The sequence below is a fragment of the Glandiceps talaboti genome, chromosome 21 (genome assembly GCF_964340395.1).
Source record: "Glandiceps talaboti chromosome 21, keGlaTala1.1, whole genome shotgun sequence".
NCBI lineage: Eukaryota > Metazoa > Hemichordata > Enteropneusta > Spengelidae > Glandiceps > Glandiceps talaboti.
Genome location: NC_135569.1, coordinates 10,004,188 through 10,021,479, shown reverse-complemented (window position 1 = coordinate 10,021,479; position 17,292 = coordinate 10,004,188). Strand labels below are relative to the sequence as shown.

At 34.4% G+C, this 17,292-nt stretch overlaps 1 protein-coding gene across 1 annotated transcript in view; it reads left to right on the top strand.

The window, feature by feature from the left end:
- The window catches only part of LOC144451098 (voltage-gated potassium channel subunit beta-2-like), a 144,654-nt gene that overhangs the window by 62,609 nt on the left and 64,753 nt on the right, over positions 1 to 17,292 (top strand). The window contains exon 3 of the mRNA XM_078141870.1: positions 16,595 to 16,638. Within this exon, the coding sequence (XP_077997996.1) occupies positions 16,595 to 16,638 (44 nt within the window). The remainder of the gene's footprint in view (positions 1 to 16,594; positions 16,639 to 17,292) is intronic.

The following is a 17,292-nucleotide window of genomic DNA, read 5'->3' as shown; positions in this document are numbered from 1 at the left end:
GTCAGTACTTTCCACCATATTCAGTAGTACTGGTACAATGTACAAACTCTTGAGAGGTCAGTACCTTCCACCATAAATCTTGGTCTGCAAAGCTCATTTCCGGGATATAAAGATTAGTATGTTCATTCCCAAATTTCATGAATTTTTTTTATTTATATTGTAATCATTCCCTGAGGCATATCCTTCCTTGCCTTTGGCAGTCCTTTCCTTTCTTTTTCCATGCCTTCGGTATCTCTTTCCTGGTCTTTGGCAGACATGGTTTCCTGCATCTGATTATAAAGACATGGAGTCTAAGATATTATCGTGCCTATGCAGTATTGACTAATGGTTGTCTGAGTATACCCAGTAGGAATGTTTTCTCTAGAGGGGGTAGAGGTTAAATGAAAAGTCATGTAGTGTAGTCAACAGAGACAAATAGAAATGATGATAACAAGGGAAATTGGCACATGTATATGACTTATGGTTGCTTAGGGCTACAATGTACATCAGAACATTTTACTGTAGTATTTCTGTCTCATATGAAGAATAACTTATAATGTTATTCTACCTACCAATTCAATATTAATGGTTAGGAAATAAAAAGAAACAAATAATTCAGTGATATATTCTCATAATTTGGTTTCGCTTATCATTGATGTAAGGATAGTTATTAGCGAAATTGATATTGTATTTTATATATTTTATTTGTGTATTATACATTGTATATAGCATTCTCCCATCTATTCACCTACCCACACACACACACACACACACACACACACACACACACTCACACACACACAACACCCCCCCTCCTACCACCACCACACACACACACACACACACGTACCCCCCCCACACACACATACACACACACACACACCCACACACATACAACCCCCCCCCCCCCCCCCCCCCCCCCACACACACACACACACACACACACACACACACACACACCTATTGTAATGTACCCTGATAGTAGACATTTGGGATTTGCCTCTGAAATAGTTTTTCATTATTTTGTAATTATGTAATTGTTATAGGCTTTTTGGCTGTTTGGCATTGATTGCTTTCTCTACATCATATTGTGAATTATATTGGGCAATGTATGTTTACTTATTATTAAGTAATAACTTGATCAATCTACAGACATATCATTTCTGTCAGGTTATACATTGGTGCAGGTGGCAATAATCTGAAAGAAAGTCCTGTTTGATAGATAATATAAGTATATGTATACATTGTACATTATTATATATGGTCCGAGTTAATTTAAAAAAGAGACATTGATTTTCAGAAGAAGATTGCATTCCATACAATAACTGACTATAATAATTATATCCATAGCTTTCCAATCAGACAAGATGTCATTCACAGACTGCAGTGATAGCTAGTGTAAGTCTGTACACAATAGACAACTAGCATATAACTTTACACTGTAAATTGTAATGATGTATGTTTTAGACAAGATGTCATTCACAGACTGCAGTGATAATTAGTGTAAGTCTGTACACAATAGACAACTAGCATATAACTTTACACTGTAAATTGTAATGATGTATGTTGATAGACAAGATGTCATTCACAGACTGCAGTGATAGCTAGTGTAAGTCTGTACACAATAGACAACTAGCATATAACTTTACACTGTAAATTGTAACGATGTAATATATAGACAAGATGTCATTCACAGACTGCAGTGATAATTAGTGTAAGTGTGTACACAATAGACAACTAGCATATAACTTTACGCTGTAAATTGTAATGGTGTATGTTTATAGACAAGATGTCATTCACAGACTGCAGTGATAGCTAGTGTAAGTCTGTACACGATAGACAACTAGCATATAGCTTTACACTGTAAATTGTAATGGTGTATGTTTATAGACAAGATGTCATTCACAGACTGCAGTGATAGCTAGTGTAAGTCTGTACACAATAGACAACTAGCATATAACTTTACACTGTAAATTGTAATGATGTATGTTGATAGACAAGATGTCATTCACAGACTGCAGTGATAACTAGTGTACGTCTGTACACAATAGACTAAACTAGCACTTCTCTTGTATAAGATTGAAAAAACTGAAGTTTAATGCTTTCGAAAACCTGTTTTTGCCATTATTTTCAAACTACTATAATATACACTTGAATTGTATATAAACGACAAAACAAAAACATACAACTAATTATACATATGTATGTTTAATTGCCATGTGTAACATAATCAAGAGAAATATTCCAAAACATCTGATTGAGTCAACAGTAAAAATTTTGCCTATTTTACATAATCTTGTCCTGAAATCTGTATTTTTGTCAATAATGTAGTGAGCATATTAAAAGCATCGTAATGTAATAGTAGAACTTCTTTGATTATAAATGATATCTTTTAATATCTTGCAGTGTATGACCTTGTTCTTTATTGTGCGCAATAGTTGAATTTCTATGATGACATTATTAAATTTTTGTTCAAAAGGTTGCCTGGGTTATTATTGGAAATTTACTCCATAGTAATGTAATTTTGTATGTGCCTATTTTTTTTATGGTTTCATTGTACATCCTGAATTCCTCTCACAAAAGGATAGACTGAACTCATCAGATGAGATCAGGACTTCATTTCTTGTATCGTTTTGCGTTTTGAAATTACATTTCATGTGTGATACAGATGTATATGTCGTCTGGACAGGATGAACTATGTTGATAGCAATCAGATCACTACAAGGATTTGGAATTGAAATTTTTAGGAAGTGGTGCATGTGGACTGCTCTTTTTAGATTTTGATGGTTCAAAACTAGATGTATTATAGATTCTTCACTTGCTTGATTTCAACCACATCTTCGCAATACTTGCTGAAGACATTTGAATTCAATAATTCACTTTGTTTGACCAAGAAAATCAGCTGTACATTTTTACTGGGTTTAAATCTACTCACTGTGTCCAATGACATCAGTGGTGTCACCATGTGATCTGAATTAACAAGGAGAGTGGAAGTATGTGACATAAAGAAGATATTTGGTAGACATATGATCACCCAATGACAGTGAGAAAGATTTCATAATAGATTTTATACATATCTAATCTACTACTACTATCTAAGTGGTTCAGTTGCTGTCATGTGACATTGTCATCTAGATTAGATTTAACTACATAAAACTGTAGGACTTAATTCCACCATACTTTGAACACAATAATTTGGACCCCCCACATGGACCACTGCACATTAAATTAGGTTTAATAACAGATTTCCCAGTTGTGTATGTAAGAAGGATGATGATGCTCAGTGTCACCGTACTTGATATTGCTGGGTTTCACTGGGTTCCTGCTGCTTTAGCACAATGGTGGCGACCATATTTGAATATCCAAATTTGCTTTTGACTAATAAAGTTTCTATCATTGTTATTATTAATATTATCAAATGATACTTGGATATATACGTAAGTGCTTAATTATTAACAACTACTGTAACTGTACGGATTCATTTGGTATAGGAAGGCAATAAACCAATGATAAATATATTGTTCATGGGTCCAAGAATCAATAGGACTATAAAATATTACTTTGGAATGGTAAGTTAGCAACGAACATGGCATTTTGATTCCTCTACTATGGACTTTTATTGTGCATTAATTCAGTTTAATCTAATTATTGCATGATCAAGGTCCATAGTAAATGGATCGGAACATCACATTCATTTCTAACATATATGTACTGTTCCAAAGTAACTATATTTTATAGTCCTATAATACCAACATTTGATTTATGAGCTGCTCTGCTTTCTTTTTGACAACCCCAAAACATTTTTTACTACTTTTTCATAGCTATAATCTTGGTGCTTTGTGTCAGATAAACGGAGATAGTCTCGGAACTCTTTTGTCATGTTAACCATCTCCAAGTCTGTGCTTTCCTTTGATCTGATGAAAGATATGTACAATGTAGATCTTTAGTCAACGCAGCAATCACCCAGAACAAAACAAATGATACAAAATGATGGAAATAGAGGTAAATGAAGACATCTAACCGATTTCACCACATCAGATTTTAATCAGATTGATCTTGAGTTGGTGGAAATATCCTTAATCTTAGCCTTCATATTACAGCAGTGTAATCAATCAAACATACAAACAAACACGCAAAGGGAAGAAAACCCTTTTACATCTAGTGTAAGCTCTCTTGAGGTCAGAGATCTGGCGTTGGTGAAAATATCCATCTTAATTTTAGCCTTCATACAAGTATTACAGTAGTGTAATCAATCAATCAAACAAACAAACAAACAAAGGGAAGAAACCCTTTCACATCTACCTTGAAGTGTGAGCCCTCTTAAGATCAGAGATCTAACGTCGGTAAAAAATAGTTTTCCAACTTTCATATTTAATACATCAGTGTAATAAAAAAAAGGAAGAAAACTCTTTTACACCTGGTGTGAACCCCTTAAGGTCAGAGATCTAGAGTTGGTAAAAATATGCTTGCCATACTTCATAATATTCCTGTAATCACAGAAATTACCTCTGTGTGAATGATGTCTAGATTGTACATAGAAACCATCATAATATAAACTATAAATAACACTGCTGGACCTAATGAAAATTGCTATAAGTCACATTACCTGCGGTGTTAGATTTAATGTTCAAAGAATCTTTTCACCCTCCCTGCAGTGATATAATTTTAATTTATTTATTAATGAGAAATGTAAACTCATAGTTACTGTGTTTTAGTCTGCAGGATATTATATCGGTTGAAAGCAAGATGAATACACATTTAGTAGAGTAAATATTCTTTTTATAGAACTTAATAAAAATTGGCAGCTGCACCAGACTTATAATCTAATTAGCAAATTAAAATTTTTGGTATTGTGTATTATTAATCTTCAACTATACAGCTATTGATTATTCCAGTAAAACAAAACTGTATGTTTCACACTGGGTTTGATTAAAAATTAACTAGATATGTATGTAAGAAAGGTGATGCTTAGCTTGACTCATCTGAACAATGCAGGTTTTCCTAAGAGTATGGGAAAACCAGTTTTCTTCAAATTTAACACTTGGCCACTGCTCAGTGCCAACTATTCAACAAATTTTCAAATTTATTTGGATGAATAAAGATTGTTATCATTATAATATTTGCCCTCAACTGTCACTTCCTGGAGGGGGCTAAAGGAATGACCCATGTCTGTCTGTCCATCCATTCATTGGCTGCCATATCTCTGACACCCATTAGTCAATTTCAACCAAACCTGGCACAAATATCAATCACTATAGTGTACAGATGCACGTCATACACAATAAATCAAATCAAATTTATTTCTGGTTGTGCACCCAAAAAACTGTGCCCTTAGCGGTGATCACGATTTGAACTTGTTTCTGTACTGCTTATGGTTATAAATATCATCCACTGATTAATAAACATATACAATGTCCAATTATTGGTATTTTCACAATTTTCAATGAATATATTGTGGTTGGCTGATGATACTCCATTTACAAATTGTACTGTTTTACATATTATGGACAGATTCAAAACCAATGTAAACTTGCTACAACATTACATACAGATAATATTGACCACTAATTAGCAGATACAGTGTCATTTTGTAAGTAATTGAACAATATTTCATGATCTTTGGTTATTTGATGCAAAAAAAAGTCTCAGTTGCAGTGAGCTAGTGCAGGTTTTAAAAAATTAAAAATTGATTAAGAAAATGTCTGATAGGCAAGAAATGGCTCAATTTTGATTATCATACCTAGCTTGCACCTAATAATATTGGGGTATACACTTAAATGGAATCTCTATGTATGAAAGTTTTTTTTAGTTATACTGTGAATATTAATTCTTAACTACAAATATGGCTTTTATTCGGTGAAATTTGCATATGTCAATCTCTTAAAACAAATGACATTAATATGTCCCATGTTAAATGTCACCTATGTGCCAGATTTGAATGACTATTGCATGTTAGAGAAATGACGTTAGACAGACCAACAAATCAATGGCTGGATGGAGACCATTGTAATAGTCCCATTTTTGGGGGTTAAAACGGTGCATTGTCAGAGAGCAACCACAGAATGAATCATTCATATACATCTTACGATTCTTAGCTTACATGAATGGCTTATATGAGGTAGGATTTGAGATGCTCTGATTCCCCTTATCCTTCGCTGTAACTGATTTACGTGATTTCTATGCCAAAGACAGATGTGCAATGTACGCAATTAAAATAAATTGCCACGTAGGCGTATCTGTAGGCTGCAGGAATGTTAGGATAATGATGGTGAATCAAGCCGACAGCTAACCTCGTGCAGGAAATTACAATACTGATGAACATGTCATATTGATAGAAATTGACCTCAAGTTGCCATGGTAATTGACATCAAAGATATTTGTGCATGACAAGATGAGTAATAGCCATTATACATGTAAAGATAAACAGATTAGGTCTTCACTAATAAGTGTATTTACTAAATGTCCAGATTTTATCCTTACTTTGATAAAATGAAATTAGATACTCTTCCTTCTAACCTTCCGTATAATTTTGGCCACGGACGCACGCATGCACATGCACACACACACACACACACACACACACACACACACACACACACACACACACACACACACACACACACACACACACATATACACACACATACACACACATATACACACATACACACATACCCTACATGTACATACATACATACACATGTACATGCATGTTATACATACATACATACATACATACATACATACACACACACATACACACATACATACATACATACATACATACATACATACATACATACCAGTACATGTACACACAATGTGATACGTACATATGGGTGGCGCTGTAGCGGACTGCAAACATTGCTCAACAGCCGCTCCGAAGTTTCTTGTAAATTGTCCCTTATACGGTGTTATATATCACACAAAACTTGGTGTATTTGTTGATAAGCTGCTACTGAACAATTCTGAAAGCAGCCATGAGTGTGGATAGACGACAACAAGAAAAACGACCACGCCAAAATTCTGGTGGAATACAAAGACCTTCCTCTGAGGGTGCAACAGGTGGAAAAGGTGAAGTGACTTCTGAGGTTACCGAGATGTTACGTAATCTAAAAGCAGGTCAGGATTCTCTTCATAAGGCATTCGATAGTAAAATCGACAGATTGAAGAATGATATCCTAGCTACGTTAGAAAATAAACTACAGGAAATCAAGGATGATTTTACACTTGATTTTGCCAGGATGGAAAATAAAATGTCTGCATTAGAGGAAAGATTGGATTTATTGGAAGATCGAGGTGTCATTGACAACCATGGTACTCCGGCTCCCGAAAAGGTAGTTGAGTCAGAGGTTTCAGTTATAGCAATTGGAGTTAGCCAAGAAGTAAATGAAGATTTGCCTGACAAAGTTAACGACTTGATTACATCATTGGGTGATGATGTTGCCTATTCTGTGAAAGTAGTCAAGTGCACTAGATTAAGAAGTCGCATAGAAGGAAGACCTGGGCTGTTAAAAATAGCGTTTGAAAACGTTGAGCAGAAAGTGACGGTTCTCAGGGCAAAACAAAAGCTTAAAAATACTTCTCGGTTTTCAAGAGTATATCTAAAGTCGTGTAAGTCTCATGTGGAAAGGTTGATAGAGTTAAATGCTCGAACAATTCTCTCACTACTGCCGAATGGTTCTGATTACCGTATTGCGGGAAATGGGCGTATACTTCGTAAAGATCACTTAAGTGATCAAGCGTCTGCACCAATGGATCACATCGATGAAAATACTCGCGACTAGGGTTCATCCAACCTGCGGGCTGACAATAACATTAAAATTACACACCTTAATGTTGGAGGTTGGACCGAATGGAATAAAGAACTTAGAACAGAAATAATTTTAAAGTCAAAAGCAGACATTATTTGTATAAATGAGACACATTTATCTGGGCAAAATACGATTGATGTTGATGGTTATAAATGGTTCGGTTTTAATCGTAACCGTGTTCATACTGATGCTAACAGAAGTTTTGGTGGTGTTGGTGTTTTTGTTAATGATAGGATTTTGAAGGAAAGTAATGTCACAATTTTTGACAGAATGTACGATGGTATTCTGATTGTTAAATTGAAGCATAAAATAACGTGTTTTTGTACATTTATCTTATCTTGTTACCTGCCTCCAGAAAACTCGCCATGGGGTAGAGACGGATGCTCTTTTTTTGGTCACATTTTGAGTAAACTTTATTTGGTAGACGAAGCAGACGCTGTATTTTTATGTGGTGACTTCAATGCACGCATTGGCAATTTGAATGACATTATTGTTGGTCTTGATGATATTCCTAGTAGACAGGTGCTGGACAATACAATTAATCAGCATGGTAGAGCATTTGTTGAATTCTTGAATGACTCTAAGCTTTGTATTTTGAATGGTAGAGCAAGCCCGGATTCTGACAATTTTACATCTATATCAACAAGAGGTAGGGCTGTTGTTGATTATATTGCTGTACCGCACGAAAACTACCAGCAATGTCAAGAATTTGCTGTGACAACTATGTCAGATTTTATGGTAAAACACAATCTGTTGCACCTGTTGAACGATAGATGTAAAATGCCAGACCACTCCTTGCTTACCGTCACGTTTAATACTCATCAAGTTTTTCCTTCTCTGGCTCAGAATCAAGGTGCTCATCCTCAACTTTGTTCTTCTAGAAAGTTTGCCTCTAGGAAATATAAATTACGTAGTTTACCGGACAATTTTATGAACTCTAGTATTGCCCAGGAAGCAATCATTTCTATAATTGATAATATTCTTAGTTGTAGGGATGAACAACAAAATATAGATACTATTTATAAGCAACTTTGTGATTGCATTATCAATGAGATGAACACTAGTCTATCATACCGTGATTGTACTGCGAAATCTCGTCGTCGACTACGTCGTCATAAACCGTATTGGAATGAAGACCTTAGGAATCTATGGGAGATCATGCACACTAAAGAACGGTTATTTCTGAAATGTACTAACACTAACAGTGCGCTCAGGAGAAAACACCGTGTTGAGTTTAAGATAGCTGAGCGTAATTTCGATAAGAAATTAAGATTTTACACCAGGCAGTACAAGAAAGGTCTTATCACCGACATAGAAACTGTTTGTACTGATGACCCTCGCAGATTTTGGGAACATATCAAGCGTCTTGGACCATGTCGGCGTAAAGACATTAAACTGGAAGTTTACGATGAAAACGAAAGAATTTTGGCGGATCATGACACGGTCTTCAGTGTATGGCGAAATGAGTTCTCCACATTATATAATCACCATGGTGACAATTTTGATGAGACTTTTCATATACAAATGTGTCAGCATAAGCACATGTTAGTGAACGACATGAACGATCCATTGTATACTAGTAATACTGCCCTAAATAGAAATATCACGTTAGAGGAAGTACAGAATGTTGTAAAGAAAGCAAAGTCAGGTAAAGCAGTAGGTGCGGACAATATCCCGTATGAAGTTTTGAAAAATGTTTACTCAATTAATATTTTAAAGCACCTATTTCAACTATGTTTTGATACTGGTATTGTCCCAAGTGCTTGGAAATATTCTGTAGTTCTTCCAATCCCAAAAGATAAATCTGCTGATCCTCGAATACCTCTGAATTATCGTGGAATAAGTTTGCAAAGTGTAATTTCTAAACTGTATACCTCAATATTAAATAGTAGGCTTCTGAACTACTTAGAAAGTCATAATCTTTTAGTTGACGAACAAAACGGCTTTCGTAAAGATCGTTCCTGTCAAGATCATATTTTCGTGCTCAGTTCAATTATTCGTAATAGGTTTGTGAATAACTTACCGACTTATACTGCTTTCTTAGATTTAAGAAAAGCTTTTGATTACGTTAATAGGGATGCACTCTTATATAAATTAGTAGTCAATGGAATTGACGGCAAAATGTATTACGCGATCGACGCATTGTATTCAAATACAAGTGCTTCTGTTTGTTTGAATGGTTGTTTAACAGAATCTTTTCCCACACACAGTGGAGTTCGTCAGGGTGACAATTTATCTCCGACGCTATTTGCATTCTTTATTAATGACTTGGCAATGAACATCAAAGATTTAGATTGTGGTATTCGAATAGGGGAATTGAATGTGAGTATTCTTTTATACGCAGATGACATTGTTCTTCTGTCGGACAATGAAAGTGACTTGCAAAAGATGTTGGATTGTTTTCATGACTGGTGTAAAAAATGGCGTCTTATGGCAAATATTACAAAATCCAAAGTCGTGCATTTCCGAAAAACAGGTGTTGAGCGCAGTAATGTTAATTTCCACATTGGTACAGATGTGATTAGTTATGCCAGTAGGTATAAATATCTTGGTATCGTACTAGATGAACACTTAGATTTTACAGTAACTGCGAGTGTGTTAACATATTCAGCTGGTAGGGCTTTGGGTTTAATTTGTTCTAAGTTTAAATATCTTAAAAATATGGGTTTTAATACTTTCACAAAGCTTTTTGATGCATCAGTTGTTCCCATTCTAGATTATTGTTCTGCCATTTGGGGTTTTGATAACTTTACAACATCTGACGCTATACAAAACAGAGCATTACGCTTTTTTCTAGGTGTCCACAAATTTGCCCCCAAACTTGCGGTACTTGGTGATACGGGTTGGGACATGTGTAGTACTCGTAGGTGGTGTAATATGATACGATACTGGAATAGGTTACATAATCTAGAAGACGATAGACTAACAAAGAAAATTTTTGTTTGGGACCTTTTACTGAGTGCTGGTAACTGGTCAGCAGATATGTACAACATTTTTGAGAGTTTAAATATTGATGATGTGACCCCTTGTGATATTGCCATGGCCAGAGAGAGTAAACAGAAAATGTACACTGACGGTTGGCACAACAATGTCCTAAACAAGCCTAAACTCCGTACTTATTGCACATTTAAGACCACGTATTGTGTGGAAGGGTATCTAAATTTGGACCTATCAAGGTCCGAAAGGTCCCTTCTCGCCCAGTTTCGATTAGGAATTTTACCATTAAGGATAGAAACGGGTCGCTTCAGAGGTGAAGCGCTAAACACTCGTACATGTAGATTTTGTGACTTGAACGAGATTGAGGACGAACCTCATTTTATTTTCCATTGTTCACTTTACAATGATATTCGTCATATTCTTCTGAACAATGTAAGGATCGCTTGTCCCGAATTTCCCACCTTCAACGATACCAGAAAGTTGAACCACATCATGACTAAACATCCAAGACTCGTTTCAAAATTTGTTTCAAGGGCCTTCAACAGAAGGCGTGATATATTATATGTACAGACCTAAAGTATTATGTTACATTGCGAAAGTTTTTGGATGTAGTCTGCCTTTTTTTTTTTTTTTTTTTCCTTTCGACAGTGTTACCAGTATATATTGTACACTGACTATAGTGACTTGTAAGCCCGTTGGGCTGGGTAATTCCTTGTTTTGACTTGTATTGTTACTATTATGTTATGTGATTACATGTCACTCTAATAAACATACTACTACTATGAAAGGTACACACATATGTACGCCATTATGCATTTATCTTTGCTGAATGTGGGGAACTCTGGTAGATGACTCGGGAACCCCTATAAATGACTGCACTCTGATAGATGACTTGGGAGATCTGGTAGATGACTTAGGATTCCAGTATATGTCTCGGCCCCCTATACATGATTCAAGTACTCTAGTAGAGTAGATAGAACTTGGGAATGCTCAGATATGATCAGGGAATTCTGATAAATGACTTGGGAACTTTGGTAGATGACTTACAAACCCTATAAATGACTTGGGAATTCTAATAACTGACTTGCAAACTCTAGTAGATGACTTTGGAACTCTTGTATATGACTTGGGAATTCTCATATATGACTAGGAAATTCTGATAAATGACTTGGAAAATTTGGTAGATGACTTTAATAGAAACCCTATAAATGACTTGGGAATTCTCATATATGACTAGGGAATTCTGATTAATGACTTGGGAAATTTGGTAGATGACTTAGAAACCCCTATAAATGACTTGGGAATTCTAATAACTGACTTGCAAACTCTGGTAGATGACTTTGGATCTCTTGTATATGACTTGGGAATTCTGATAAATGACTTGTAGATTTTAACTGTGTCCCACCTTAACAAAACCACTGACTTGTAGCAAACAAATCCTTAATCAATTTGTCTAAATGCAACATTTGAAATATCTGAACATTGTACAAATATATACAGAATACAATTTTAGAACAGCTGACAGCTTATGATTTTGATTGCTTTTCATAAAGTGCATTGTTTCATGTTTTCGTAGCTGAAGTAAGATTTTAATCAAGATTTTGACAGCGTCTTGTTCAGAGAAAATTTGTTTGCTGACAGAGAGTCAACTATGCACTTCCACATGTAGTTAGTAATTGCTTTCGCATACTCAATCTCATTATACAATGTTGAATATTTTAGGTGTATTCAGACTTCAATGACTACTCCTTTCTTAAAGGGACATAGCCCAGATCTGAACACTTTTTTAGTAGTAGTTATATGTTCTTGTTAGTATGTTACTCTACCAAGGGTTCTACATGTGTACTTACACAATTCTGAGTAACGTTTTGTCTGTTCTGGTCAACTTGCTTCGTTAAACTGTCCATTTGCTGGCTTGACCACTGAGCAGCATACTGGTGATGACATGGTTGTAGAAATATAACATCTAGTGGTAAAGCCAGAAAACAGACAAACCTGTTGACCTGTACAGGTGAATGTTACTTGTAAATAATTAAAACCCATGGTTGTGTAAAGTAATAAGAACTGCATAATAATAAGATTTGAACCACGACTGTACCTCAGTGAACCCAGTTGTATAATTGTGGACCTGTTAGGATAGAAGTTGCAATGTGAATGCTTAATCTTGTGTGCTTATAGAGGATGCAAACCAGTGCAATGGATTGTATGCTCTCCAGGGAATTGAGGAAGTATAAGAGCCATTGCGTACCACAATTGATCCATACCAAGGGTAATAATTGTGAGCGCCTTGAGCACTCGGGAGAAAAGGCGCATTATATATTCACATTCACATTATAGTAACCACAAGTTATATAGTTATAGAGCATGTACAGAATTATGCATGGCTCAAATGTATGTAAATATATGCATTTACCAAATGAAAACAAAGAAATACCAAATAAATATTAAAGAATTTATTCACAAGCATTTTTTCTCAATTAGTAATGGTCAATTTAAATACAAAGGTATCATTTATTTTCCTTGACAGTACTTAATTGTTTACATACATACATGTATAAAACTTAAGAAGATAAACAAATTACATATACTTGTGATTTACTTCTATGGATGAGACTGAAAATAAATTTGAAGAAAAAGCATTATAGGTACTTTTATAGACAGATAATAACAATTGTGCATTCCAAACATTAAACACGCCCTCAGAAAATAGGATACGTAGGTCAAGATTTTATTTTTCATAATTTAGTGTATTTTATTTTTGAAAAAGATTGGTTAGACCCCAAAACAAATGAAATGTCAGTCACGTTAAAATACCCCTTCAGTGGCAGTTTGATGAAATGTGTGACATCTCTAGGGAAAGAAGACAAATGTGAATGAAGGTCAAGAAGTCAAAGCAGTTCTCACCTTTTAAAAGATTTTTAGGGTTGATAGCCTAAAGTAGGGTCGGTTGTGGAGCAGGAGTTGTGGTGTCAACCAAGAAATTGAAATCGTTATTTTTATGACAAACCTAGGTGGTTGAATTCTATTTCAGGTACCAAAAATTTGGAAACGCACAATTTTTTTCCATTTTGGACTATAAGCTCACACTCTTGCCATAAAGTAATACTAATAGTAAACAGAATCATCAAATTACAAAACATTGATGAATTTATTTTGCTGGTACTAGTGTTCACCTTGTAAATTGTATTGTATTCAAACAGTTGATAGCATAGAGCCAAAACATTTTGTCTGTTGATACTTCTAATTTATAACCCATTTCAGAATAGGATTAAAATTGAGGTGTGAAAAACAGTTGTCTGGCAGAGTTATAGAAAAGTTAGTCCAGAACAAAAGAATTCTATGATTCTATGTAATCCTTATGGCTTCACTGATAAGATAACACTTATGTGAGAACCTGGGATTGAAATACTCTCAGTGGAATAAACTTACACTAAACACTTAGAACACTTCTTATCATTATCTGAAATTTATGTATTATGTTCTGTAATGTAATACAAAAATACATAATTTGTCGGATTTGTTCCTTTCTAATCATAAAGTTTAGTATGAAACCAATATTGCTTAATTGAATTCATTCAAATATGAAATTTTATACCCTGATGATTTTGTGTCAGCGGTGAATATCTAAAATGTTGATGAACGAGAATTATGACAAAGAAATATTTTTCTATGAGCCTTTGTGGTCAAACACAGTAGAGTAAACAATTGTTATCCCAAATGTTTCCATGAATAAATAAAACGATTTACATGTATGTTTATAATTTTGTAGATATTTATATTACCTCCAACACGCATGTTATTCTTCAAATGGAAAACAAGAATATATGCGTGACGCAATTGATTTCTCGTACTATAATACTTACTGTAATATGAGCCGTAGTGATACACATGTTTATTGTAACAAACAGTATCCTGATAGTCCAAGAATTTTCAGATTTGTTTCATATATTACTTTCAACATTTAATCCCCTGGAGAAAAAAATCTAGACACAATTTATCATTTTTCTCTGAGACGTAATTATTGTAATATAAGTTGCAGTGATGGATGTTTATCGTTATGGTTCTTAGAAGAAAGAAGGTGACTTCTGTTTCTCGTTTTTGTACATTTGTTACATTCATGTAAAAAAACATATAAAAACATGTAAAGTCCTGAAGGAAAACAAATTCATGACATTATTTTTAATTGTTTATGAGCCTTTAATAGTGATATTATAATTGTAACAAACCTTTAGTGATTGTAAACAAACATATCCTCAGAAGCAAGTATAAAGTAACATTGTGTTTTTTACTTCATAGATTTGTTCCACATATTACCTCAAACATGTAAAGTCCTTGAGGAAAACAACTTCGTCATATAATGAGTCTCCGGATGTATATAGTATAGGAAGAAATGGTATCGGATTTCTTAAATTCCAGGAAATAGGAAAATATGTATCTTTAGATTGTTACACAGATTACCTTCAGCGTGCATTGTAGTTCTCTGATGCACATTAAGTAATATTGTAATACCATGGAGATGTAATATTATATCATAGTTTGTGACTAGAAACATGTTTTTTTCCCTTGATGACTTCAGTATACTTTAGAAGCCGAGACTTAGAAAATGTCATTTGGTTAGAGGTCATATGTAAATTAGAATAAGGTCAATTTTTTCATTTATGTCATGTATTTTTCTGTGCAATTCTGTTCCACCATTTGAAAAGTAATGTCAAAGGTCATTCAATGTAAACAGCATTTGCATATTTGTCTATTGGATATAATTAATGTAAATTTCGTATGATGCACAGTAATTTATGTAAATGCTGTGTATCAAGCAATTATATGCTTTATTGGGTTTTAATTCCTTGCAATTACAATCATAGTGCTTTGCTTGAATAGAATTATGACAATATTGCTGACTGAGTTTAAAATCTGAAGAAAAGCTTATTGCTGGTTAATCTTAAAATGTAAAAATGAGTAGAATTCATGAAAATGTTGTGTGCCAAACTAATCCTTGCTATCGTAGGTGTTTAATTGGGAACATGATGTTATGATTATAAAATAATTATGACACAATAGTACTAATTAGGTTGAAAATCTGAAAAGATAACTGTAGAGAAAAAGGAAAGATGAAAATGGATAGTTTTAAGTTGTTGAATTTGTGACTTTCTGTTGGCATTGCTGTACTTCGCATAATACTCAGTGTATACTGGTTAATGAATGCTATAAATAATAATTATTATAGTCTTTGAATTATTATGTTTAGTGTAAAATAACATGTGCATTAGTAGTGAATTATTACAATGTATCAAAACTGCTGACACAAATGCAACAGTAAGATGAAAAATGACAACCCTGATTACGTTTCTATAGACAGTCATCAAACGATAGCTCAAACATTATCATCAATCACTGACGAACGGCAGGGTGAGTTCATTGAATTTCACTATGTACATTGAAACCAGAGTTGATGATAATAAGTGCTCAGCTGTAGTTTGCATGCTATAGGAGGAAGCCCCCTGGAGCTCATTGTTACACATGGCACATACACGTGGTGAAATTAGGTATTCGTCAGATAATGCAGCAAATAGGAATAGACGGCATGTTTTATTCACCACCTCCCTTCAACTGTTAGTAATAATAAGATGAGAACACACTGTAGTTGACTCAGTAGAGACTGTAGCCTAGCTACCTAGATGAGCACACTCAGTTGTTGCTGTTAACGAATCTCTCAGTCGCATCTCCAGGTTTAGGTCTACCCAACCTGTTAACGAATCTCTCACTCAGTCACACCTCCATATTTAGGTGTACGCAACTACTGGACTCTCTCTCTTTCTTGTTAATGTTATTATTAACAATATGACTGCTCCTTCTATGCTTTACAGAAATCTTGGCAAGTCTGGCCTCAAGGTTTCCTGCCTGGGCTTAGGTAAGTACCAACATTATACTATCATTCTAGTATACACTTCGTGTTATTGAACTCCAAAATTCTCACCAAATTCCAATCTCCTACTATTTCATGTTGCATTATTCCCGCCAAATTTCGGCATACATTTACCATTTTCATAAATATTGTTTACAATTTATGCATCAGATTTGGCTAAAAAGGAAAGAGCTTTATCCAACAGTTAAAAGTTTTTGAATATTTGGAGATTTTTTCATTGTAAGTGTTTATTTTTGTGCAGGTAAGAAATGATGAGAGTAACACAAGGATATTGAAAGATTGTTGTTTTGAGTGTGTTTAAGTATATCTGACGTACTCTATCTGAATATTTCCTCCGTACTCCAAACATACATAGATTATATATATATTTTGCTGTACAAATCATGTGACCTCATGTCTTGTTATAAAGTATGTCTCTATTTAGACTTTGACAGAATTGTGAATCATGTGACATTTATTCAAAATTATTCATGACATACAGAGTTTCCACTACAAACAGACTCAATACTAGGAGTAAATATATAAGGTGGCATTGAGATTGATCAGACCACTATCTGGTCTATGCTGTTCACGTACACAGGTGTTAAAAGCACTCAGAATCATGAATCTTAAAAAAAAAATGAACGCTGCAATCGTCAC